Below are 27671 nucleotides of genomic sequence, written 5' to 3' on the forward strand. Positions count from 1 at the left end.
TTATTTCCTGCCCAGAGCCACTCGATTCGCCCGCTGAGGTGCGATGGGACTGAAACACTTGAGCCCTGAAAGCACCGTTTCAGGGCTCAGGTCACGCAACAAGCCGTCTGGCATCCGTAGATCAGACGGACAGACGGCGTGTGGCTCTCGTGCAGACAGGAAAATGGGAGACCATGGGTTGTTTTTTTTGTTTTTTTTTGTTTTTTTTTTTATTGTGTGTGTGTTTTTGTTCACAGCTTAGACCTGTTGCAGCTCATGATATTCATAGACTATGTATAAAAAGCAACTTTCGACATAGTACACTTTTCACTGTTTTCTTTTAGTTTGTGGCTAAACTAGCCTGTGTCTCTGTAGGAATACTGGGGTCAGGTGGAGAAGAAAAACCTACAAGGTGATTGTAGAGAAAGTCTCAGGTCTAAACTGCCATAGATAGTATATTCCAATATTGTTCAAAAATGCATTTTTGAATAGAAATAACTGGCTAAAAGCTTTAAAATAACAATACTTTACACTGCTAATTTGAGACTGTCCTGCCAGAAGCAGGAACGAACACAGATGCGATTGACTCTGAACACAGACTCAGCTCTAAACTGGTAATACGCCGCCGTTAGCAGGCGGTTGCTCAAAGATGCCTTTTTGAATGAATGAAATTATCTCGCAGCTCAACGCAGCAAACACACCGGAGAATTCCAGCGACGGATGCTGAAAGGTGCTGTTGCTCAGAGCTACAAACACAGATTCAATTATGCACCACGTACTCGCGCGTCCTGTAGGGCAGATTTTCCTAAAAGGAGGCTAGAATGTAACGCTTGAGGGCGGAAATGTCCCAACCGCTGCAGTCTGAGAAGCCCGGGAGATCCCACGTGCTGAAGTACACAGATTCAGGGACAACCGTCTCCCAAATCACAAGTGGACACAGGTCAAGCTGACTGAACTATCGCGGTTTCGATTGAATTCAATTAGATTAGGGATCATGCGTGTTGGATTTATTGTGGTGAGATTATTCTCATCACCCCTTTCTGCTACCACACAGAGACAGAGTCAATCACCATAATCAAACAAGGCACAAAACCAAAAAAAAAAAAAAAAAAAAAGGACACGTTACAATGTACAGTAAGACCACAAACATGATAGAAATAGTCGAAACTAGATGCAGAAACAGATGCTTGTGTCTTGCCACTTCGGTCAGTGCTGGGATCCAGTGTGCCCTGCTCTCACACAAACCACTGCTTTACTGCTCTATGTTTGGGTTTAGGGGGTTGGAGGGGGGGTCACGGCTTCAAGGGAGTCACCCCTTAACATTTAGATGTTTGAAAAGCCGCCGCCTTTCCCGATAAGATCTGTTATTGCGGAGACAGGGAGCACCCACAGCTCCTCACAGAGCAGGCAGGCGGGGGCCCCAGTCGGCTTAATAATGGAATGGGCCCCGAGGGCTTCTGCTGTTGCCGTAGCCTGACACAGTCCTAGTGAGTTTACAAACCTCGCGGTCAACCGGTTGGATGTGGTGAACGATCTGCTGGCCTCCGTCTGGGAGAAACACCTCTGTGTGCTACAGTTCAGTACGTGAAGGAGATGACATCATGTGCATTACGGCGCAACTTTAAGGCAAAACTGATTTTTAGGTCTGCGTTGCTTCGTGGAATGTGACCGTAACCAATCTCGTTCTTCAGCGTTTGAATTTCAATAAATGCACTAACTATAGCTTTGCAAGGTTGCATATAATTGGTTTAATTACACAACACTGACACTGGACAAAGGCAAAGTCAGTAAGAACAGATTAAACCTTGTGATCTGAACACGTTTGGTCACTGAGCCGAGGAATTTGTGTCTTTTCAGATATAAAAGTCTGTTCAACAGCATTTGATCTCTTTCTACAAACCTTCGCTCTAACAAATGTAGCGAGTTACTTTCCTTTTGTGGTGGGAGATTGTTTAAAGTAACAGTTTTTAAGGTGAGAGAAGTAAAAAAAAAAAAAACAATGAAGGCATTATTTAGCTAACATTAACTATGGGAGGCCCAGTGTGTTGTACGGTTTTGAATTCACCTTAACTTAAGAAGAAAAACCAAAAAAAAAAAAAAAAACCCATCCCGGATCCACAGAGGTTGTCCCTGATACTCGTTAGCAGAAATCTAAAACTAAATCAGTCAAAGCAGCATGTTTTGAATAGTTTGTGTGTTTTGTACTGTACATATAATTTGCACAACCTAAAAATCACCCGAAACGTCACTTGCTCGGGGGTGTGTTTCTGGGTTCGCGACGCGTTTGCGTGCAGATTGTTCTTTAAATGTGACCTATCGGTAAAAAGGTGCTCTTAAAACGACAGCTTGAAACAATTCAGTTGCATCAGCAGCAGCAGCTCAGTGCCACCAGCAATAAATAAATACATCATACACCCCGGTGGGTACATAGCTAAACCAGACATCGTTACTACACTCTGGACATTAGAATGCTTGACATTACATTCTTGGAGAAACCCCGGACTACAAGGAAACTGCAGAGCCGTTGAGGTTGTGGTTAACATAAAGGGTCACTGGAGGTAGTAAATTCATGCCTCAGTTCATACGAGAGATAGCCAGTGTCAGTGTCGGTGCCACTTTCTGCGTTTGCTGTTTGAAGGTGAACCGGCGGGTCCGAAAGCACAGGCAGACTGTAGCAAAGTGCTGATGGGGAAGCAAAGTTGTCCCAAAAAAAAAAAAAAAAAAAGTTCATGAAGCCGCAGCAGGTGTTGACCAACGATTCGCAGGAGCCAGAAATTCCAGTGAAGGTCTGATACGGGTGTGTGTGTGTGTGTGGGGGGGGGGGGGTTTCTCTGTGCTGAAATGTCAGCCTTTTTCCAGAGCATGGGCTTAACGCAGTCTTACAAGAAAGGCAAACTTATCCATATGGGGAGCGGATGTGGTTCAACCAGAACAATCGTGGCCGACGACTGTCGACGTGCCGCCGTGAAACTGGAGGGCAGTCAAAAAAAAAAAAACAGGCCGTTCACCTCGGAGATCTAACTATGAAATTCAGCTTCATGTTTGTTCGTCATCACCTCTGGACATCGACAGGAGAAAAAGAGTAGAGCCCCTGTGAGAGAGAAGCGCAGGGAGAGGATTCAAACAGTGTCTTTTTTTAACATTCAAACCTTTATAAATAGATCTCATTTCTCACCGATTACTCTGAGGAACATCGAATGGTAGAAGGATTTACACAGTTTCAATGACATTCAGATGGTTTCTGTAATTGAGCAGAAATAAACTATTAGACCGTGCAAAACACGGAGGCCGAACCACAAGAGTCAAGCACGGCTGAACAACAACCGAACACCCGGTCGTACCTTCGGGTCATTGTGCTCCGAGAAAAACCCACGTTTAACTTTGACCTTTTGAGCAATTGTCAGTTGGTAACTCGGCCTTTTGCTCAAGTGTGAAAGGCAGGTAAAACAGTTTTACCCGACGTTAAAGCCAAATTACACTGACTCTTGTTGGAAGTAGGAGTGAAAGGCCAGAAAACGTCCGGCCTTTTATAAACGCGCACCATTTTTTTGGCACAGGTTTTCCATAATAAACATAACCCAGGAGGAACCTTAATTGTGTCTGAAGTCTAAACAAAGCCTCTCCCACTGTCTGCTGACATATATTCACAAGAAACTTATCTGACGACTGCTGTAAAACACGATAAAAACTGCTTACTTTTCTGACATTTCTCCGTTTAGGGGAAGTGCAGTCACTTCTGTTCCAACTAAGAGCCCACCATTTCCAGGATTCTGTTGAAGGTCCTCCCTGTTCCTCCGTGATCGGACCTGCTTCGCAATAGGAAAATTGCTTTTAATGTTAAATTTGAAAGTTCCAGCTGAAGTCACCACAGCTTTAAAGGCTGTTGACAGCTGTCATAAATTTTACTGCACAAAGCGATAAAAACAGGACACCAACAGACAGTCAAGGCTCGGGAGGCTAAGGAGCTTACTGCCAGGGGTCAAAGGTCAACTCACCTTCCACACCAGCAGGAATGCGAGGACTAGCAGTGGAATGAACAGTAAGGAGAGAAGGCTTCGCTCCATCATTTCAGACAGGACCCGTGGTTCTGAATCAAGGTTTAAAAAGAAAGAAAGAGAGAAAAAAGTAAGAAATTACGACTTTTAGTGAGAAACGTTCACATAAATAAGAAACTGTCAGCTCCGTTACTCTTGGTTGATAATGGATGTGATCCAAAAATGTTCATGTTTTCATCTTTTGTCTATATTTCAACAATTATTCCGTTTTTCTGTTTCGGTGATGGTTGCAATTAAAAAAACCATCTGCGACATCCATCTCTGATTTTATTGATAACATGATTTTCCTCTTTTACAAAGGCGACGACGACATTCAGAAGACGGCAAATACACAATAAAACATTAAGTCATCGGCTAAATGCTGACATAACATACAACATAAACCACAGACTTTAAATACAGGACTTTCCAGACTAGCTTGTTTGTCTTTGACACGTTCATCTACCTACTAAAAAACATGGTCCCACTTTTTTTTAGCATTAGGGTTTTTGTTGCCACCGTTTGTTGTGCAAATAGCTACAACACGCTCATGTTGAGGTGGTGCAGGTCTCAATGGGGCAGGAAAGGAAGAGGTTCTTGCAGATAACAAAATAAAACATCAGGCATAAAACGTGAGGAAGAATTTCACAATAAAGTGAGAGCAGCTCTGGGGTAGTGGGCTGCAAACGTCGCCACTTAGATGCACCAGCTGGGCTGATACTGCGACTCCATCACTCACACGCGCGAAACTTGTTGTCTCAGAAACGCTGAGAATTAGAAACTTACGTGGACTGCAGCCTGTCTGACAGGTGGGCGTGGGCGTGGGCGTGGGGGTGGTTTCTCCTGGGGTGGGGGGAAAAAAAACAAACAAACAGAGAAGAGGTGGATTGATGAGTCTGGGGTCACAAGGGGAGACTAATAAAAAAAGAGAGGAGGTGAAATGCGGGGGAAAGGGTAAAGTATTACTGTCTGATGATGAACACGTTTCATTGTCAGGTGCTAAAAAGTCACCTCAGCGCTGCCTTTTCTTTCTTTTTTTTTTACTTTCCCTCGCACACACACACAAAAGATGTGATCTGACCACTGTGCTAAAGCCAAGCGCTTGGGAAGATTGCTCTGTAATCAACACGTACACACACACACACACACACACAATCTGGTTTCGGGCCTTTTCTTCCTTTTCACCTGTGCTACCTGGGGACATCTTCTCTCAGTCTCGTCTCAATGGGCCGTCTAAGCACTGAGACCGTTTTTTTGACTTTTTATCTCGCAACAAGGTCTTGTGAAGAAATAATAGTTCCTGGATTAAAAGCTTCTCGAAACGGCCACAAGAGATCTGTCCTAAATAGAGCCTGTTCACAAAAGGGGTGGCGGCGGTTTTACAAGCAGAGGTGAGATGGGACTGGAATGTTGCAGGTTTGAATCTGTAAACCAGCTCAGAAAATGTGTGTGTGTTTGTGTGTGTGAAGGGGGGGAGGGAATGTGGGAACAATAAAACACTTCAAATGCTTCGGTAGTGGGTGAAAATCATAAAACTGCATTTGTTCTTCTTTATCACTGGGTGTATTAAGGTTTTGAGATTTCCACTGCTGACATTTTGCATGTGCCACACAAAAATGCTGCTAGTGCTGAGGGTTGTTAGGTTGCTTTGACCACAGCAGGCAAACAACCACGGAAGTTCCTGGTTAGTCTGGATAATCCACGATTTTTTGTTCCAAAAACATGTTACTGTGCCGTGATCGCATAGCTAGATGTGGAATTTCTGCTCCACAGCCATGCGGGTGATTTTATCTTTTAAGGTCTCCTGAACTTCGCCCCAACCTGATTTGTATGACTAATGCAACCGAATATCTTCACCTCTGTATTTTACAGCTCGAAGGTGAAAGGCGGCCGCATCCCACTTCGATCAGGAGTGGCCAAGCCCGGTCACGGAGAGCCACCGCCCTGATTGTTTTCCAACTAAACCAGCACTTCTCTCTGCTGATTACCTGGCTCAGGTGTTTCCAGTCAATCAGAAGGTGGAACACGCCTGATCCAGGTAATCAGACTTTTAGACTTTTTGCCAGTGTTCTCATTTTATGCAAGCATCTTGCAGCTTGAGGGTTCACAGACCAGATGGGACACACAGCAGGCAGTGCATTGTGGGGATGCGACAACTGAAGCAGTTAAGACTCACTGCACAACATATAACAGAGCAATCAGAGCTTTTTCTACACAAGAGGCAGAAGCCACATCTGTATGTTGTGTGTCACCAAACTGTCTGCGACCTCCTGCGAGCTTGGCTTGACAGGACTTTCCACCAATGGTGGGAGAATAGAGGGATCGAACATGTGGTGGGTGTCTGACCTCACATCTGGCAGGTTTTAGAAAGTAAAGTTTGAAATTGATAAAAGTGCACAGCAAAACATGTCAAGCTGCTGTGAAATATTTAAGCGGTGGGAATAATGTGCAACTGTTTCTTAAAAGACAGACTAAACTCGCAGTATCAACACGCTCAGCACCAAAAGCCATTATGTGTATGGCTGCAACCAATGAGTCTTTTGGCTGATTTTATAATAAATAAATACATCAAAAATGTATATTTGAGAAACTGGAAGCAGATTGTGTTTGAGATTTTTGCACACGATTCATAGACTAATGTTGATTGTTAATAAAATTCTTTTAAAACAATAAAGTTGATTGATTTTGTTCATTCTGATTTTGATCAGCTGTTTCAAGTTGATATGAATATTAACAGTTAAAATGCTCCAAATGATATTGTGATTTCTTTCATCTCTCTGTCTCTGTAGAAACTGGGCTGATTTTTTATTTCTTACTCACTTTTCTCAAATCCAAAGGCACATTGAGAGATGCACAGATGTACAGTAGTTAACAATTCACACCTGTGTATTTTTTACAATTAACTGTTCAGGAAATGAAATGACAAATCAAATACATACCATGCGTTGTTACGGTCTGTGATGTGGTGGTGGGGCAGGGAGGAGGATCGCAGTCGTCTGAATATTCTCTATTCTTTGCAGCTACAAAGAAGTCTTTGACAAAGTCAAAATATTGTGCTGTCTGCCACTTCTCTGTCCTGTAGTGGCACTGAAAGTCCAACATGATCATTTCCTGCAAAGACAAACAGATATGTTTGTGATGATGCTGTGAATCGTAATCATGGAAGTTATAGGATTACATGGTTTTTAAAGCTCAACTCAATGATTTAAAATAATAAAAAAATAAAAATAAAAGCCAACTCTAGACTCAAAATGCTCAACGTGCGCATTAACGTAGCAGTTTTGTTACACTAGCATCTCAATCATAATGAGGTTTACACCCTTGTTTTGGGCCCAGCAGTGATTCTGCATTGGTTTCCGAACACATTCTGTTTACACGGCATAAAAAACACGATACGAACTTACCAATGACCCCATGTTGATCCGCACTTCTTGGAGCATTTGGATGAATATGCTAATATCTTTTCTGTTGGATGAAATGTTTCCAAACTTCTGAGATAAATCATCTAAGCTCCTCTCCAAGTTGAAGAGGTTTAATTTTACCCAACACATCCCACCCTGGAATGAAAGGAGCACAGCTGTGTCACAAAAATGAGCACTGGACCATATAATTAAATACAGAGTTGGTTAATGAAATTTACCAAAATTTCAACAATATCACTTTTAATAAGGTGCATATCCAGCCAAGTCAAATAATATTCCCAGTCAGGGGTTACTTCCCCGTTAAAAAACTGAAAGGTTTCATTAGATTTCAATGCTCATCCCCTCAGCTTTCTTAGTCCCTGTGGTTTTCTGTGCACATCGACTTATCTTACCTCTTCTTTTGGAATGTATTCTACAGGAATTCTGTAATCTTTAGGAATATTTTGTCTCTGTGGAAAAAACGAAGACATTTAATCACACTTGAATCTTGGAAAAGTAGTAATCGAAAACACAAACCATAACCCGTAAATTAAATAATAATAAAAAAACAGCAACTTCATTTCGATGAGGCAAATGCATGGCAACTACCTATTGCTCTCGTTGTATTAGCAAAATGTGGTGCCAGAATTTTGAAAAGATTAGGAATCGAATTATCGTGTATCCTTTTAGATTTCAATCTATTCTATATAGTACGAATAAAAAAAGAAAATTCTAGCTGAATTTTAAGGTGACGTTAAGCTGTGGTCCAGGATGAATATTCGTTTTATATTCAAAGTTTTGAATATTCAAAGTTATAAAATTGTCCTTACCAAAACAGAAAGTCTAGCGATGTCATCTGTCACTGGGTTGACGTCTAATTTACTTGAATATACCCCAAGCGTGATGCACAGCAGTAAATGGACACAGACGTGTATCCAAATCTGCAGGTCAAAAGACAAAAGAAGCAAACACAAGATTAGTCACATTCTTGACACATAATAAGCAATAATCAAAAACAACACATGTAAATGAAGAGCAGAAGAGCAGCACAACCCATTGGAGTTGGCATCACAACAAAGAATATTTTCTCTTTAAACCGCAAATACTAAGAAGGAACAGACTGTCCGTCAACTGAGCACAAGGTGACCCAGAGTCTTGCGGCCACACCTAATGGCTATAAAGATAAGTGACTGGCAATAAAACACGAAGAGTATGAGTATGAGCCTGTGTGTTCTGGCTGCTTTTCTAATAAGGACAAACAGTTTTTACAGAATTTTACATACATGTGGCCTCGTCCCCAATATAACATTTTATAATGCTGACACAAACCAAAAGAGCTGTTGAAGGTCCCAGAAGAGAGACAATTTGTCTTTTCACGTTGGAAAAAAGTGTTTAACAATATTAACAAAGGCCTCATTCCATTTCAAAGTAGGCCAGTGTGACATAAACATCACGCACAACAGCAAAACAGCTAAATGGAATTTAACCATTATTAATTTGATTATCTGGACTGGTCACTTTTGTTTCTGTGATCAAATGTTTTCCTTGAAAAACCATCTTGCTGGGTTCTAACCAGAAATTCAGAACTGGGTTAAAAAGAACTTCTTCAACAACAACAACTGAGTGATTACTGTGTTTGTCCTTATAGACTGAGGTCACTGAGGTGCTGTCATGTCCTTCTCTGTCTTAATAAGTACAGATACTAATACTTCAGCACAATGAATAACAGCTAGAGTAATTACACAGAGGCTCTTTACATTCAGTGAGCCCGGCTTTCTATAGATGAGGCCATGACGCTGACTCTCACATGAATTTCAACTCGGGCAACCGCCTGCCATGTTCAGGCAGGCGGTTCATTATGTCATTATGTGCAGTCAAATCAAATGTGAGCTGCAAGATATAGTGCTTCTAACTTTGCAAACAGAAAACATGATCATGCACATATTTGTTCTGTAAAAGGAAGAAAGGGACCCAGATCCTGGCGTCAGCAGCCGCACATTTAGTGATTTTGGCGTCTGATCAAATCAGCATCTTGACAGAGTGGCAAAAGTTTAAAACCAACTTTCGAAGTGATGCAAACAGTAAATTTCAGTTGGGCTATTTGTATGTAGGTTGTAATCAGTGATAGTTAAGTAAAGTGTGAAGTGTAGCGAGGCTTCATCTTTGGCAAAAGACGTGCACGATCTCAGCTCTGCTCTGCAAGCGTTTTCCGAGGAAGGAATGTCAGGGATGCACACTGTGCCTCTCAGTGAGGAACAATGAACGTCAACAGAAGTTCTGCTTGAAAGGAAACGGCACATAGTCGCAGGTTTGCCTTAGGAAACGGGGCACTGGCTGAATAAATAGAAAGTCCTTTGTCAGACTTGCATGTTTTGATTGTGCAGACCTGTGATTTTACGGACTTACCCTCCCTTGACAGTTGCCATTCATTTGGCCGACCTCTCTCCTGTTTGTGCCAATCTACCCATATTATGCAATGGACCCGCAATTCTCTTCTTAATGGAGATTAGGGCCAGCCAGAGCCCAACCCAAAACAATTCAGTGACCTTGAAAGTAAACCTCCTCTTTGGTCAACAAAGCTTTAGAGTGTTTTACAAATGCAACTAAGTCGGAGGGATAAGAAGATCATAGCGAACTGAGCCGTGTCTAATTGTCAGGTACCAGTACAACAAGATTCCTTCCTATAGTTTATTTAAGCAAAGGGTTTCATTGCAGCAACTTGCTGCTCTCATTCACAGTCACACACATTCATACCTTCGCTATGCACCTTTTCCCCAGCGGTGTGGTGATTCAGAACTGTCATTTTCAAATCCGCGCCACCCACGCTCCTCCTGTTACTATATACAGTGTTTGTCAAACGGAGCCACAACAGGAAGACGGTGGAACAATGATCCATCAAGAGCAGGAAAGGCCAAAGGAAAAGCACCATGTAAAGAGCAGATGTAATACAATTCCGCTGCTTTTTGTGAGCAACAGCAGCAGCAGCCGACAGGGACAATAACTGGGGAATGTTTTTGGAGAGATTAAATAAAATGTATGTAAATGTATGGGACATCGTGTTATTAGGGAGTCATGCCGAAATCCATGCATGTCATGAACCACATCTGTACAAGATAACACTGAATTAAATCGAAGATGCCACTAATACAACTGGGATTTTACATGTTGCCAAGTGAACCTTGATGTTTGCCAAAAGGAAGAAAAAAAGAATGAAAGGAAATGATTCATCACACCAATATATAAACAATAGGATTATTGTGTTGATGATGTAATATGAGTAAAATGTAATTTAATAACTTCCAGACAAGTCAAAATGTCAGAAACTCAACTCACTATCCCAACTTCCTGATTAACCACCAACCGTTTTGATATCATCTCTAAAGCAGCGTTCCACACAGATACTGACGCTTGGCTGCTCCTTCACTGCCTAATTGGGAACCAAAGGGACATTTCCACTGCGGGCACTTTCCCCAGGTCCAGGAACCTTCTAAAGAGCCAGAACATCAGAGGAACCGGGGTCTTAATTTAGTTGCAGCAGTGTTTTGCATATAATGATGCAAAACGTAACCAACCTTTTGGCTCTTAGTAAGTCAAGGGTCATCACAGTGCAGCTGACACACTTTTACCCCAGAAAAGCCTCCTGCACTTTGGGAAAGATGAGTACAAGGAACTTTTTGGTGGAAGTGCACCTCATCTTTGCAGCATGGCTCATTTAAGGGAGAGTTTTGAATGCAGAGTCAAGCTTTACGCGTTAAATTAATGCAGTTTCTTAACACGATCTGACACCTAGGCGCTAAACGTGGTGCTGCTTGATTTCGTAGCGGTTTAAAATGTGGCTGCAAGTTGCGGCAAAGCGGTCCAGCAGTTTACTCTACACGTTTCACAGCATCCTTGACACATTCCCTGTGCCCGGTTTCAAAGAATGGGAGTGTCACTCAACACGTTTGCCGACACTACCCAGTTTAATCCCCTCAATGTTTGTTTAAAGAATGAATCAGGGAATGAAAAGTAGGAGGTGGCACTTTAATGCCATCACGTCAAAACACAAGACTGCAAAAGAAGTGATATCCTTCCTAGAAAGCCCGACAATCATAACACAGAATCCGTGGAGAAAAAAAAAAGAAGCAGAGATTGTATGCGAAGTTTGGATCCTCAGCAATCAGCCAATTTTTCTTGTTAAAATGTTCAAATACAAAAAAAGCTTTTCTCTACATGTCATGTATAGGCTAAAAGGTTCTGCACACATCTGCAGTCTTTATGCTTTAAAGCGAGCAGCTGCGAGCAACATTTGCAATTAATCATTATTTGCTCTCTTATTTGTCCTTTAAAAGAAGCCCCGTGGCTTTTTTGCGAGTGCAAGTAGGGCCCAGTGAACAGTACACACAGCAGGACGTGCTGCGTGAGTGATGACGGCGATATCGGGCCGCCGCTCCTCAGGTCTTTATGGGACACATTCACAGCCCATTAAACAAGCCAGCGGAAAGCTACTCGTGGTAGAGGAGCCGCAAAATCCGACAGCAAAACAGAGGTTCGCTGTGAAGTGGTTTTTCTGAAACACTTGTACAGATTTATATAAAATTTGCTGGGCAGATGGGCCCTGGGGAAGGGAAGAACTGACTGTATTTTGATGGTGGTCCACATCTGACTTCATATCCTCTACGTTTTCCTGAAATTATACTACGGAACGCGTGAAAGGAATAGGGATTGTTTAAAAGGACACCTTGAACGCTAGTACATGTACATAGATGCCATTGAACTTTCCATTGACTTCCATATATCAAAATATCTCTCTACTCCTCAGAAGAAAATGCCTCCAGATGACATCACTTCAAAAGGAGGCTTCAGTTCAGATTATGTCAACTGGTCCCTCGCACTGTGGAGTTTGGAATCCATGGTCGACTTGCTTTTCCAGAGCTCCTCCTGATGAAAGCAGCTGACCCCCTAGTGCCGAAAAACTCTCCCGGATGATGTCATCTGGAGGAGTTTTTCAGCTAGAACCAGAGGAATGTTTTAATATAGTGAAGTCAGAGGGACATTTACCAGCATTAATGTTCATTTGCACCCTAAACTAAAGCGATAGAGAGGAAGTTGAAAACGGGTGAAGTCGCCCTTTAAGTGGATGCTGAAAACGTGGTTCTCCATTGTGCAACAGCATTGACCACAGTGTGAATGAATCTGCCCAAAAAAAATGTAGCACAGATCTGAAGGAAAACCAGAGAAGTTTGAAGGGAAAACTGCCTGAACCCGATTTTCTGGTGCGTTTTCTAACAGTGCTGTGTTACACACTTAATGCACTTATTATTTATTTGGATTATCTCACGTGCACAATTTGTGCACTGGCGTCTGTTGCAATCAAACAGGGATTAGTTCAACAGACAAAGTTGTGTTAATAAAGCAGACTACAAATGCAGTCTGTGCACGCTTTTATACCGGCCGAGCCAGTGCAAGGGTTCACTGTGAAGCAGGAACAGGTAAAACAAACGTGGTGATGATTGCAAAAGAGGCATCACAATAATTTCTGCTATTATTGCAATATGAAGAGATTCCGGAATCATCCCCAGATAACTTAAATAGCTGTGTTTGCGACAAATGAGTAATTCTAGAACGATCTGGGTGATTTCGTAGGTTAGTGCTGAGAACGTGCTCCGCGTTTCTACCGCATTGTGATCTTCGACTACGGCGCATCTGCTGGCGTTAGCTGGTAGATTTCATCTAACTGTTAATTCCCGCGTGGGCGGCGAGTTAACACCTACTGAAGAAAAAACAAAACAAGCACTTCTGGAATTTGTAGAGGTGAGAGTCAAAGCGCAGGCAGTACTCTGTAGATTAGTAGTACTTTCATATATAAGGCAATAGTTGGATTACTGCCCACCTGGGTTTGTACTTTAATTGTACAGAGAAGAGCTGAGCCTTATTCTTTCCGTTCCAAAGATTCTTTGCTGCTTCCTGTTCTAAATGCCCGTACTGAACTCGGTGAAGGGGCTTTTGTCCATTCTGCAGCTTTTGCATAGAATAAGTTGCACTGTGCACTTTTAAATCCAAACTAAGAGTTCTTCAGACCACAACATCCACTTGGCTTTCATAATTTGCTTCGAAATAATTTCTTATGTTATTGTTTTTGCATGTGTGCAAACTCTGTAAATTGGTGACTGTGTTTTGCTGCTGCCTATTTGGGCCAGAACTTCCTGGTAAAAGTTTATTTTTTTCCTGGTTAGATAATGGTTAATAAATAATAAAAATGTTATTGAGCAGCACAAAAACTGCACGTCTAATGCTGGAACATTCCCAGTTACAATATTCTCCACATTGAAGCGTTGCTGCTATACGGTGGGAGCCTGTCACATAATGAATCCATTCATCCACCCAGTGTCCTTAAAATGATGTTTCTATACCACTGAAGAGCAAATATTTAGAGTTTGTGTTGCATAAAGTGGTCTGTGGTTAGACGGTCCATAACTTTATATTCCTGCCACACACTCTATAATATTAAAAGCGTTGTTTGTAACAATCCAGTGACCATGTTCTCCACATGTTCTCTTTTTTAGTAAACAGGGTTGTATTCTGCAGAAATACCACTGTTATACTTTTTGTTCTGTATCTGCACAGAACAGTCCGGGTGTCACGTGTCAAATTCCTCTCACTTAAGCCTACGTACATAAAAGTGTTATTCCATTTAAATAATTATTGCTGCACTATGTAAGTCAATAAACTGCACAACATGTGCACAGCACATACATTATTTACTTGATAACAAGATCATTGGCTCATTAGATCATTTCAAGCTAGACAAGTGATGCTGACTGGTTAATGAGCTGCATGTGGGGGTTTTTTCTTTTTTTTTTTTTTGGTGAGTATACATGACCCTAAGACATGTGAAGAATTTGACTTGATGCTAAAGGCTTCCATGTTATGGATGGTTTAGCTGAAAAGTAGTATTAACAAATGTAGTACTTGTTTCTGCTGTTAAACATGTCTCCAGTCTCCAGTCCACACTTTGCATGAAGAAACACTTTTACGTACAGTGTGATCTCAGACTTTAGCAAGCAAAAATGATAATTAATGGTTTTCCACATCATTTTACAAGTAATTCAGCAAACACTTTAAAAACATAATAGACAGCAACAGTAAACCCCATCGTATCGTGTTGTGTATTATTTCAACAACAAAACAGATGGGAACATTTTTTAATACTGAATAACACCAGAGCAAAAACAAACACATCTTGTTTCTACAAGTTCCAAAAATGCTTGTGGACCCCAGACTGACACTCTGAGCCAAACACATCAATAAATAATGGGCCTCAGTTTGAAAAGGGAGACGGCTTCATCTCCCTGATGTTTCCTTAGGACTCTGACGGACCCTATGAGACTGAAGACCCAGCAGCACTGATAGGGGAGGAAATGATGTCCTGTATTTTTCTGGAACACAGATAATGATGTCGCTGTGTCCAAAACTCAACCAAACCAAGCACTTTTACTGCTTCAACATCCGGACCAGCTGACTAAATGTGTTCAACGGTCGAAACTAAAGCACTCTCGTCCATCATCATCATAACATCAGGTGGATTACAGCTCTTGAAGCCTGCAAACCTGCACTACCTCTCATCATATTCATGCTGACGATGATTACCCCCGTGTCATTTTCCACCACTTTGAACCCAAGGTATCATTAGCTGAACAGGCTCTCCAGACCACCTGGCCTTGTGGCCCTCTTAGCCACATAATCTCATAAAAGCAGACACACAGGACCTTGAATGACATTAGTCCTCCATAGCAACATGCAGCCTCTTTTCTCGGATAGACGGGCATTTTATCCTAATCTCTTGCCGAGATCACTGTTTTGAATTTAGCCACGTGATGTTAGTCCCCATGTTTCATAATGAGGATTAAAACAGGGCAGACGACGAAGACTGTGCAAGGAAATTACTGTGCTGCTGCTGTTGTCCAGATGTTCTGGAGCTGAGCCAGGCTAAAGTTGACGACAGATTTCAAATTACGGTTGTAGAGTTTTGTTTTTGCCCATTTCATTTATTTTCCTAGTGATATTTTCTGCAGAAATTAAAATAAATAAATTAATTAATACTTAGCCTTGTGTGAGATCAGTTAGGTTTTTGTGGTTCACTTTCCCATATTTTCAAAATTTGTTGACTTTATGTGTTATGTGACTTAGTGCTTTGTAAACTTCCGACAAATTTCATAGCTTCATGCTTTGTAGATAAAAGGCTGGTTTGTCTCTCACACCACACTGTAACGAATCACCTCTGATGCAGACACATGTCAATATTTAACATCTCAGCAAATAAACCACACAGAAACGAGGCTCCATTGCTTAGGAAGCCGCGTCACCTCATAAAACAACATAAAGATAAGACTATGAAGACAGGTAGTCAACCATTTCCTCGACTATATAATAAAAATACCCAATGACTTGTTAAATCTAGTTTCCGTCCATCAAATGATATAACAAAGCCCTGACATGAGAAATGGATGCGCAGCGAATTTTCAAGCGACTCGAGCTCACTTATTCCATGTTTAAATCCAATTAGCATCTAACATTCAGTCTGCCTCTGTCTCCTGAGGTGCACTTAGAGCTGCTGCCACTAATTAAATAGACTTCAAGGTAACAGAGAGGAGCGAGACCATTACGCTGAGTCGGACAGAATGAAACTGGTTGCCCAGGCGCCTAATAGGTCTGACAAGTCTGGCAAGGTTCTTGGCACAAATGACTGTGATGACACGGTATTATTACCTCTGGATTAACACTGTGATTATTGTTTATTGGAACAAGAAAACATGGGGTAAGTGGCCTTTGCAGCACTTTTCGTTATGTTAACAACGGCAAATAAATCAGTAGAAGCTCGTTGAAGTGTCACGTCAACTTGAATGATCCCGTACTGTTGCATTCATAAGAAAAACGAATCCATGCCCCTGAAAAGATCTGTTTCACAGCACACGTTATGCTACGTTCAAAAAGTGTAGAATGTACAGAACATACAAGTTGTGTCTTGATTAAGGTGCCCCGTCGTTCAAAAGAACGTGGGAAAGGCTGAGCTGAAATGAGACCGTCTGGTCTGTGGGGGATTTCCCTATTCATCACCAGCTGTTCTCAGTTGGATGAAGGCAGTAGAGCTAACAGCTTGCTGACCACAGCACAAAACTTAATACATTTTACAAAACCGTGTGAATTTGGGTCCCTGTGGTTGTTTGTATTGTTGTACTTTCCAAGTTCTGTGGGCCGCCACTTTCTCTTTGGGCCACGAAGGCCAGGTTAGAGCCTTTAAAATGTGCAGCCTTGCTGCAACGCTGCTTTACCCTGGGTCTTCAAACGTAGCTTTCAGCTGATGTGGCCCCTAATATCAAGAGATATTTGGGTGAATCTTGCCTTCAATTCACTCACGGGAAGTGCTTTTTTTTTTTTTAATGAAGATCACTGAGAGGAACCTACAAGTACACAAAGCTTCACCTTTACATTCAGAATTTTGGGGCTTTTCTTCACCTTTTGTTCTTTTAAGCACAAATTTTTAAAGTAAAAAAGTTCAAATAAGAACTAAAGTTAAAATCCCGCCATTTTTGGTTTGGCAGGTGTGTTGCTCCCAGACTTTCAGAGACTAGAAACAGTCTTTATGTGTAACCTGTACAGTCTTTGACAGTCTTTCCTAGTCTTCAGGTGTGTCCCCAGCTTTAGTTATTTAATCCAAGAGAGGGGCCAACACAGGGGCAACATGGGCTTTTCTTGCACGAGGACAAGGCTGTTGTCCTGCAATACATGACTATGTTGGTCTTTTTCGCCCACCTAAACATCCAATAACAAAATACATTCCCCTGACTTTTAGACAGACAGGTTTCAGAGAAATCCCATGATTTGGCTGCGGCAAAAACCTGTGTGAAACGTTTTGCCAATGTAAGCTGCTGTTTTCCACCATTCTGGTGCAATTTCAACGGATGTCTACCACTGTGCATGGGGGCGGCACTTCAATCTGTCCTGCTGGACCTTATATGAGCACCAAAGATGGAGGGCTTGTTGGCAAGGACACTCGCATTATGGAATATCCAAAGACAGTTGTCTTTGCTCGGAACTCCTTGTTGTTAGTAAGACAACAATCATCACAGCTTTAAGCTGCAGTGGTAAAAGTTGCATTGGTTGACTCAGTATAGACTCTATATAACTGGATAATTGATGCGTTATAGCAGATATTTTAAATGGCAGTATTCAATGTGAATTGAGCCAATAGCTCATAATAAAAATAATAATAATAATAATAATGGCTTTACTATTATTATTTTTCCTATAATAGTTGATCCACTCAGTAAGGTCACAAAATAAAGAAATACAGAATGAAGTCCTAATGAGCGAACGAATGCAAAATGAGACAGTATCAGTTGCCATGTGACGAACATGTTTGCCGCAGCTGATGTGCATGACCTCCGAGTACAGCTATGCAGTTTCGGAGCAATTGGCAACCGACTGAGTCTGAGACCCTGTGGGTTGAGATAAATTGAACAAATGAATGGCCTGGTGCTAATAATGTCAAGCAAGCTGCCAATTGAAGCTGTAACTAGCATTGTGTTTTAAGCGAGGCGCTCGGCTTTTATGTTGTATTTAATGAACAAATGTTATTCTGTTTGTTGTGATGGGTTTGTCACTAGGCATGTGTGGAGAAAAACAGGAAACAACCTCACTATGGCTTTGATGGAAATTAGATAGAACCCCCGCTGGTTTAAACAAAGCGGTCGGAAGATGGCTATGAACCAGATGTTATGATCTTATAGCCAAATGTTTCACTAATTTTTCACTATGAAATTTGCACTCTCTCAGTTGTATACAACATTTGCTCTGCTACAAAATAGGATCCACGTGTAACAAGCATTGATAAGCTCAAATAAACCTAAACCACTGATCCTTTGATTGCAATTAAGCCCACTGGGGTCCAGCTCGAAATCAGATCTCGCTACCGAGAGGAGGTTTTCAACGGGGGAGCATAAAGATAACAGTTAATGGATGGGGTGGGGGATGTGGCATAGAAGTAGACCAAGTTGTGCATGTTCTTTTTATCAGACTGCTTTATAGACATCCTGTCAGGATTTAACATTCACGAGTCCTCAACCACAGCTCAGAGAAATGTCTACTTATCTTTGAAGTTTGATCCTGTGAGTTGCTTGGTATCTGTGGCAAAGAGGAGGATTGATGCTGTCAAGTACTGAATACCTGCACTGAATGGTACGTATTCTTCCAGTTGCTTCTGCAATTGCGGCCACTTGTTCTTCTATTTGCTCGCTTGTTTACTGAATCCCAAAAAGTAGTTTACTATGAAGATGGAGAAAGTCCCCCTGAAGTTATTAAAATTTTAAATCCAGTCTCAAAAGTAGAGGAGCAGAACAAAAACTGAACCAAAACTAAACCAACCAAACTAACAAAAACTGAAAAGAAATGCATGTAACAGCTTGAAACTAAATATTTAAGTTGACTGAACGTGTCTTAACTCCAGGCCTTTATAATGTTTCTTGGGTAGTGGACATAACAGAACTTTCTGATTTTTGTGCAAATTGTTCCTTGATTGAGGAAGACATGATCTTTTTTAAACTGCAGTTTCCTAACAAGCGAAAACACTGATGGGGAGGCACAGTGCCCTCCGACAGCGGTCGCGCCAAGTCTCACATCTCTGCACCTGTGCACCACATGTACCTTGAGCTCCTGTAAAGCATGTGAGTTTAAGGAGACTTGTCTGAGGCATTTAAAAAATTGCCCCATGTAAGTGAAGACCTTGTCCTAAATGGCAATAAGACAAAATTTATGCATACCCCTTGGCTCCAGACCTCAGACGTCCCTATTCCCAACCATTTGGTTAGACTCACTTTGAAGATGCTCAATGGGAGGTTAAGGCGCTTTTAGTTCTTCTGAAAAGAAGAAAATGATTGTTCAGGCCCCCATATCATCTGCTTTGGATTATGGAGGTATCATGTATGCTCATGCTTGCTGCCATCTATCATGGTGCTATTTACTTGATGACAGCAGACTTGCACGAAAAGGTGTGATGGGCTTCCCCGGCTTCTAGCAGGCATCTACATACTGGTTTCTTTAGTTTCAATGTCGTATTTCTCTGAAAAGGAGTTTAGCGGAGTACATGATCTCAATAAGTAAATTCAATGAAAACCTTACACAAAGTTTTCCAGCCATTTCCAGCCCGTTATCGAAATGAACCGCAATGTAACTTGGGCCTAAATTCACTTATTCCTCTGTGTAGCTTTTAATTTTCTTCTGTTTGTTGGCTCAGAATTTAAGGGATGACTCGTGATTGCGAGCTTAGCAATTTAAATCAAATATTTATATGTTGTCAAGTCCAGAAATTCTACAGGGTTGATCTTGTTTGCATTCTATTGGCTTTGTAGTGAGTTCTCAGCCTCGTTGTTCCCCTGTCTGAATAAAATTTCCACAAACAAAACCCAAAATAGGATGATGAGCGTGCTAATTAAAGTTGACATCTCATCGCAGACATGACGGACTAATTAGTCACGTCACTATTAGTTTCAGATGTCGCCAGCGTCTCAGGACACAGGACAGCAGACTGCTGCTCCAGAAAAGTGGAAATCAAACCGACGCCCTCTAAACGTAACGCCACAAACCTAATCTGTTTCAAGTTACCGTAATTAAGCCTCTTGGGGTCGGCCTCAAATTTGTCAACCTTGAGTGTTTAATGTAACGATATATCCACACTTTAAATTTTTGAATGACTTCCAAAAAAAAAAAAAAAAAAAAAAAAAAAAAGGATGTGATAGTTAAATCTTTTAAACACTTCAAAAGATAGTGTGGCTACTCTGTGAAACCTTTTATCCCCCAAAATGTCAGCTTTTCTAGGACCAACAACAACAAACTTTATTGACTTTTGTCCAGGGGATTTTTTGTGTTGTTGTCATGTTTCACAAGACTTTAAGGACGAAGGAATTTTCCCAAACCTCAGCAGTGCAATAAGGCCTAAATGTAATTTTTCGAAATGTGAGATGCGTGGGTAAAAAAAAAAAAAAGGAAACACTGTGGGGCCAGAGCTGGTTCACAATTTGCACTTCAATCTCTTGGCCAAACCAGAACCCACAAAACACATTTTCAAATTCTACTTCATGCCACTTCTATACTGACAAGTACTGCAGGAGATAATACGAACCCCTTGATGTACCTACTGACGTGGTTGCCAGGTTTCAGATCTGCAGTTGGAGAAGCACCAACTTTCAATACACATGGAGAAATAATTATAAGAAAAAATATAGTATAAATTTCCTGCATCAAGTATAAAGAGATAAAGAGAAAACCTGTAGTTTACTAGAGTTATAGGCGTCTGCTGAACATAAACCAGTTTGAGGGCTGGTTCTGAACCAGGTTTCAGACCAGCCAGAGGGTGAAGTACTGTAATTGAAACTACCGTTAGCGTTTCAGTCAAGTGCGGATTTGTTTAGACTCACTTTGAGCATCTTACTCAAACGTTAAGGGGCCTTTAGCTCTTTTGAAATCACGCAAATTATTGTTCAAGCCCCCATTTCGTCTGTGTTGGGTTGCGAAGAATGAATGCTGTCAACCGGTTCCAGGGTGGCACCGTATCTTTACTGTTGTAGAGCCAAGGACCAGGGGCTAGATGTGGGATTACTGTGAAGAACTGGACCAACCAAAGCTTTGTTGTAAAGCTAAAAGTCAGTGTATTACCCAACATTACAACAAAGGCTAACAAATGTAATCATTCTCCAAAGCAGTCGCAGTGAGCGGGAGAGTGGACCTGCAATGCCAGGAGCAACACTTGGGAAATCAAACGGCGTTTGTACTGATGCAGTTATGCGGCTCTCTTGCCTCTGTAAAAGCAAACACGTTCCTCGAAGGTTTGCAAGTTAAACCAGCTCTGAACCAGAATTAGAACCCAGATCACAAATACTGTAGATGAGTATTTGAAAATGCCCATGACACCACACCAGATCCTGCAGTCCAAAGCCCAGGGATACTCAATTCACAGTGACACAAATGCAGGGAATCTCATTTGAGAAGCCGTAAATGCTCCCAGCTTCTTGATAAATATCCTTTATTTGTCGTGCTATTACATGCAATTGGTTCTTTATTATACTCAGTCCCTTAACATTCAGAAATGATTCAAACTTAAGACAAATCATGAGGAAACCATGGAATTTTAATTTGGAGACACAAAGTCAGAAATCTCGTCCAACCCATCAGCGAGTAATGTGTTGGACATCAGATTGAGAGAGAAAATGAGAAGATTCTGTGTTAAGAGCCTCTAACAAATGCATCACTGCAGCTTCTGGTTCACACTTCCTGCCAACCCACAGAACAGACCCATCACCGTGGCCCTCTGGTCATGGACCGCGTCCATGTGACAGCGATTTCCCCAGAAACATTCACATTCACATTCACATGACACCCACTCACTGTTCCTTCTGCAGACAGACAACCCAGATCGAATAATTCTTTAGAAATATTTAACTTGTCTACCGTGCATGTCAGGTTAAAAAGGACCTGCAGGAGTTCTTCACCGACAGATCTCAGCATGCAGTAATTAATGCTTCATGAATCCATAAACACTGCTTTCAGACTATACGTCTCTTGTCTCCTGATTGACTTTACGGGTATGTATGCTACTCACATGAACAAAGGTAACACTTACTTCATCTTATTTGACATTTCAGGGGAAGACTCCCAAAAACAAGTTCTTTGTGAAGCCACATTTCAAACATCACAGATGTCGCCCAAAGGTGAACAGTAGGATTTAGTATGTGCAGCTTGCAGATTTTCTGCAAAAACAATGTCACTCAAAAAGCCTCTTTTACATTTGCTCTTGCGTTTTGCTCGTGTAACACAGAGTCCGAGTCAGAAATTCTCTCACTGGAGAAACTTGATTTCAGTGAGGGGTCAGTGCGCACACACACAACAAAAATGAGGCTACGGGAAATAGTGTTTTGGTTACAGCCCATCAAGAACATGCATTTTTTTAAAAAAATAAAATACAAATTATAATAAATTAAAGACACAGTGACGATCTTTCTCATCAACACAACCATTCGCTCATTTTAAATCCTCCTGGCAATTAAGGACAGAACATCATGCACATAATCCGGACTATGCACTGGGGTGCTCACAGGATAAACTCTGGATAATCTCGGGAGCGTCTCGCTCAGACATTTGCTTTCTCTCATGCGCCGCCCCCAGATAAAGTCAGGAGAGTTTCAGGATTCCTGTGCATGTGCGAAAGACCCTAAAGAAAGATCCTCTTAATGGTTTCTGGCCTTTCCCTGGATCCTGGGACAGCACACTTAATGTCTTGCTGCTGCACATAAAGGACATCAAACACTCAACAGGCCTAGACTGTGTGACAAGCTAAAATGCTGTTAGTGCCATTTTTGTGTTGCTTTTACAGATTCTGCGTGTTTTACAGTTGTGAGAAACAGTGACGTGTCTCTATCTACTAAAATGTTCTTTTGCTTCTGCCTGCCCCCGATGCAACACTGCAATCATCAGCACATCTCTGCCTGGTGATTTCTGTCATTAATGTTTAGGAAAGGTTAAGAAAACCATTGTTCCGTGACAGTATATAAAACTTGCAATGCAATTTAGAGAATTTAGTTTTTTCACAACTGTGCAGATTTTGAATTCTCTATTCACTATTCCAGTGTACTACAAACTAATGTGGAATCACTTTTTGATTCATATGCAAAACCTCCATTCAATACCAGAATGCATAAAAACAAACTGCACACAAAAGAAATTTTAGTTGAGCAATGACAATGTGACCTCAGAAATCAACAAGGAGTTTGTCAGATCACCACATATGACAGACAACAACAAAAAAATACAGCTGCTCAAATGATCCTGCAGTCAAGCAACGTTCAAGCCCAATTAACTTCAACTGCAATTGAAAACTACGTGACAATGTTCCAAATGTTTTATATGTCGAGCTGTTGTGAAAAACATATGAAACGATCCAAGACAACTAATTGTCATTTCAGTTAATATTGCAGCGATTAAAAAAAAAAAAAAAAAACTTGGCTGTGAAAACTAATTTAAGAAGAATATGTGGAGCATTAAAGACGCATTAATACATTAAGCTGCCACACAATAACAGGGCAGTGATTGATGTTGTTTTAACAAAGCAAATTACTTGTGGAGAGATATGCAGTCAGACATGAGCTGTGGATAAACCATGAGTCATAGGGTCGATTTTATATAGAGCACTGACAAATGAGCATTCATCAGAGATGGGAGCTGCTGATTTATATGTTGACAATGACAGAACGTTAATAACTGTCTGTATCCCAGGGATTTTCTCTGGCTCTGCACTTGGCTCTGCAATGGAGGTGTCATCAATCACCCCTGGGAGGATGCAACTGAAATGATCGTTTCATGAGTGCACAACATATCAAAATGTTTTAATGTAATTAGCGAGTTAATGGCGGCAGTATCGCCGCCACCCGCCGCCTGCACCTGGTGAGCTTACACAACGCGGTGTGACAGCTGTAATGTGATGTGTGTTTCCTGCTGTTGATGTAATCTCATTATTAAACTTTTAAAACAAACCATTAGCTCAAGCAGTTTTAAGTCTTTATTACGTGTCCTCTGCATAATCACATTGCTGTGATCTCTGGAGAGTGTGATTCTGGGACGTCGGCCGTCCTCTTTTGCCACAACACCCACCTCCTGTGTGCTTCAAAGAACATGCAACATAATAAATCTAATGAAGCACAGCAGTAGGAGTAATTTCTTTTCATGCTGTGCCCTCTGCTCCGCGTCTACCTGCACAGTTTCAAACATCCGAAACAAGCAATATTCCCTGAACAGCAGGGCCGAAAACAGAGGCCGTGGGGGATTCGGACGTTGCATACTGGCCACAACAATAAAGCAGAGGCAAACTGAGCCCACTTTATGTGAGCAGCTGGGCCTGTGAGTTTACGTAAGAGAGCGCAGCTCCAGCTCCAGCTCCAGCTCCAGCTCCAGCGGGATCGTGTGGGTCTAATTCTTTCTGCGTCCGGAACACTGCGGCACCCCTTTACCTGTCTCGTGTCACGTCTCCCCAGGAGGGAAAACTGCAGCCTGCGTAAACATTGTAGCTCAGCATGTCAGCAACAACCAAACTGCACATAATCACAGAAGTCTGGTCCTGGGGAAACAGGCAGTTGAGGAAAAGAGGCCTCGAATGTGGCTCGACTTATCTAGAGGCACTGCAGCGGAATTGGCATTGCTCGCTGATTTCCTGCTCAGGAAGGGTCACCTGCGAGTGACGTCTCTCTAAACCTCATACACACACCAAAGACCCTGGCCAAGTGGTCTCTTGAAACTCTGTGCAGACATCAGAAAATCAGCGCCCCCTACTGATGCTAAATGTTCCGTGAAGGCCCGGACACGTCCTTTCACTTGGTCTCTTACTTTTATGACTAGAAATGGGCCACATGTCCTATTTTCTACAGGTCATAAAAGTGGAAGGGACTACAGGCCGGAGCAAGGGCAGTAAATGAAAGATGAAAAGGTGTCGCTTGATGCATCACAACGTACTGTCTAACTTCATTAAATAAGCATAAAAGGAAACTCTGCTCGGGATACGGTTTACAGCAAAAGAAATGCAGAAATACCCACCCACCCTCCAGGACACTTCAAAGACTTTTGCTCCCAGATGCACACACACCCACACCCACCCACACACCCACACACACACACTTCATATATTTCATACACTTTCATTTACTTATAACATGAAGCAGAAATTTGAGCTTAACCGCTTGGGGAATATGATGCAGGTCAAACCTGCCCACATTTGGTTTACACACCATCTTATGTTCACAAGCCACACACACACATTAAATCCATGTAAGCCAGGGTCCATTGTGGACTTCCTCAAATGGACATGTACACATGCTTCCATTTAAACTACACCAAAAACCGACCAGTTGTTGTGTCGCCTTAAGGTAATCACCGGCTGGTGTAGTCGCAGGATCAAACCTTGCATCTAGCCAAAAACTGCATTATAAATGACAGCTGCTGTTAAGACGAAGACATAAGTGGCTTCATTCATTTGATAAAACTAATACACGTTTTAAGACTAGATCTGTCGCTTTCGGACGAGCCATGTCACAGGCGACAGATTAAGGTGTCAGGGCTTGCTGCAGTATAGCAGGCTGATGAGAAACCTTCTGGTGTACAGGCAGAGGATGAAAAGGTAGACACGTTCTCCAGGTGGACAATTATTCATTTGAGCACACATTCATGCAAATAACTACTAGCATATAACAGAACTATGTCCATAAAACACTATGTTTATATCAGTTTAGCTGCTGACGATCTGGAGCCTGGAGAGGTGGATAAATTATGGCTCATGTCTCAAACAGCAGCAACAGCTTGTGCTTTTATATTAATTGCAGATTGACTGACAGCGTCAACATTACAACTCAAACTCTATTCTGCAGGTTTCAAAAAAAAAAAGAAAGAAAGAAAGAAAAAGCTGTTTAGTGGGTTTACTCTCCTGTTCTACCTGCTTCCCTCATAACCAATGCAACTATTTATTGTTGCCGGCAGCCGCAGTTATGCAGGTCGTAAAGCGTTCAGCGTTCTCTGAAGTGGCCGACTGGCGCCGGTAAAAACTGATCAGGAGCCTCTGGTATCTGCGCTCTTTGGCTGAAACAGGGAAGCGGTGAATGTGGGGTTGAGCTGCACGCACTTTGGACAAGTGAGGCATTTTGGAAAAGGCTGCGCTTTGGAGGAAAGCGGGATTAGCGCGCTGCGAGAAACAGGGCTGCAAGACCACAGTGGACGCAGCGCTACCGAACAGCCGTGATCCAGTTAGCAACGACAAAGCAGCGTGTCGCTGTATAAAGTCACATTCAGTATCTGGTGCAGCTTTTAAAAAAAATTAAACAAGCAAACAAAAAAACAAAAAAAACAAACAAACTGTCAAATCGCAACGACTTTGTGGTAAAGTTGGACAGCTCGTGGGCCGTGGGAGCGTGCTCCGCTGCCGTGCGTCACGCGCCAACGCAAACCCTGAATCTAAAACAAAGTAAATTAAAAAAAAAAAAAAACCTTCACTTACTTTTGACTTCTTCATATGGAACGACAGGAGTAAATCCAGTGTGCGCGAAAGCCTATTTTATTTTACTTCTACGGGGAGGAAAGGGGCTGTCATCATCCTGTGTGCACATATCCAACGTCTAAGTCAGTAGTATCCCAGCAGAGGAGAAACAAACGGCCCCAAAACGAAGGAGGAGACGGAGAAGACGGGCGAGAAAACGGTAAACTTTCAACCTTTGCAACCTGGAGACTAGTAGCGTGTGACATCTAGTCCATCTATCTACAAAATAGGTCCAGATACTGAGGACGCGTAGCGGCGGAGCGGGATAGCGCGCGGAGGGAGGGAGTTAAGAATTTATAATGATGCATAAAAAGAGCCGCCCCCCCCGCCGGCCAGGCGCGGTGTGAACACTCTCACTTCAAACCCACTACGGCCAATATAAACAAATTAGACACGAAAACACTTTCAGGACTCTGCTTCTGGCACAATAGTGAGAGTTTTTACAGGGGATCAACACAGTAACAGCCACCGGCTGCATTTCTCTAAGAATTTCTACTTATTCTTGCACTTAGATTAATTAAATAAAACAATACGAACAAGTAAAACCGTGAGATCTATACAATATTATTTTATTTATTTGTTTGTTTGCAGATGCCTGTCGTGATTTCACGTGTGCATTAAGAATATAGTCTGTCATTAATTTATACAAAATATAAAAATAATGTTAAAAAAAAAATCAGGAAATGATTTAACATGAAAACTGTCAAACAATTAACTGTTAGAAAAACTGTCTCGTGACCAACAGCTGAAATATGGTGAAATTAAAAGCACCAGCACCTACAAACCTGGAAAATGTTTTCAGAAGAAGCTGAATGTTACTGTTATTAAACCTCAGCTTCAGAATGTTTGGTGTGCAAACTTGTCTTTTGGATTATTTTTCCAAAAAGCTAATCTTTTAGGAATAAAGGTAACAGTTTCATGAGACCCTAATCACCCTCAAAGCTGTTTAATACTCGGTGAAATGAAAACATGTTTCTTAGTTGCTTCCAAGCTCTTGCTGCACTGTAAATACTCTGTGTGGGGCAAACAAGGAAGCTTGTCGAGTATTTGCCGGGAGCATTTTGCAAACGGCCGTTTCCTAAGTTTTGGGCTTTAAGCTGCTTGTTTGAACCGTGTCTGTGTTTGTTTAAAGCTGAGCACGTGAAAACACTTTCA

The 27671-nt window shown here is 41.8% G+C and overlaps 1 protein-coding gene across 6 annotated transcripts; it reads right to left on the reverse strand.

Annotated features, from left to right (window-relative positions):
- kitlga (kit ligand a) lies at positions 1 to 26814 on the reverse strand. 6 transcript variants are annotated; one of them, XM_067493628.1, is made up of 10 exons: positions 26478 to 26810; positions 8245 to 8355; positions 7828 to 7884; positions 7418 to 7570; positions 6953 to 7124; positions 4800 to 4928; positions 3975 to 4066; positions 3676 to 3788; positions 3155 to 3220; positions 1 to 3070 (listed from the first exon to the last, which is right to left on the reverse strand). In XM_067493628.1, exons 1-9 carry the CDS (start codon positions 26490 to 26492, stop codon positions 3190 to 3192), a joined length of 873 nt encoding a protein of 290 aa, XP_067349729.1. In that variant the 5' UTR covers positions 26493 to 26810; the 3' UTR covers positions 1 to 3070; positions 3155 to 3189. The 6 variants fall into 6 exon arrangements, with proteins under 6 accessions (XP_067349729.1, XP_067349730.1, XP_067349732.1 ...); XM_067493629.1 differs by having other exon boundaries at positions 3676 to 3785; positions 26478 to 26808; XM_067493631.1 differs by having other exon boundaries at positions 4800 to 4856; positions 26478 to 26803.
- Between the last annotated feature and the right edge of the window lie 857 nt (positions 26815 to 27671).

Source organism: Channa argus, chromosome 23, assembly GCF_033026475.1.
Source record: "Channa argus isolate prfri chromosome 23, Channa argus male v1.0, whole genome shotgun sequence".
Classification (NCBI taxonomy): Eukaryota; Metazoa; Chordata; class Actinopteri; order Anabantiformes; family Channidae; genus Channa; species Channa argus.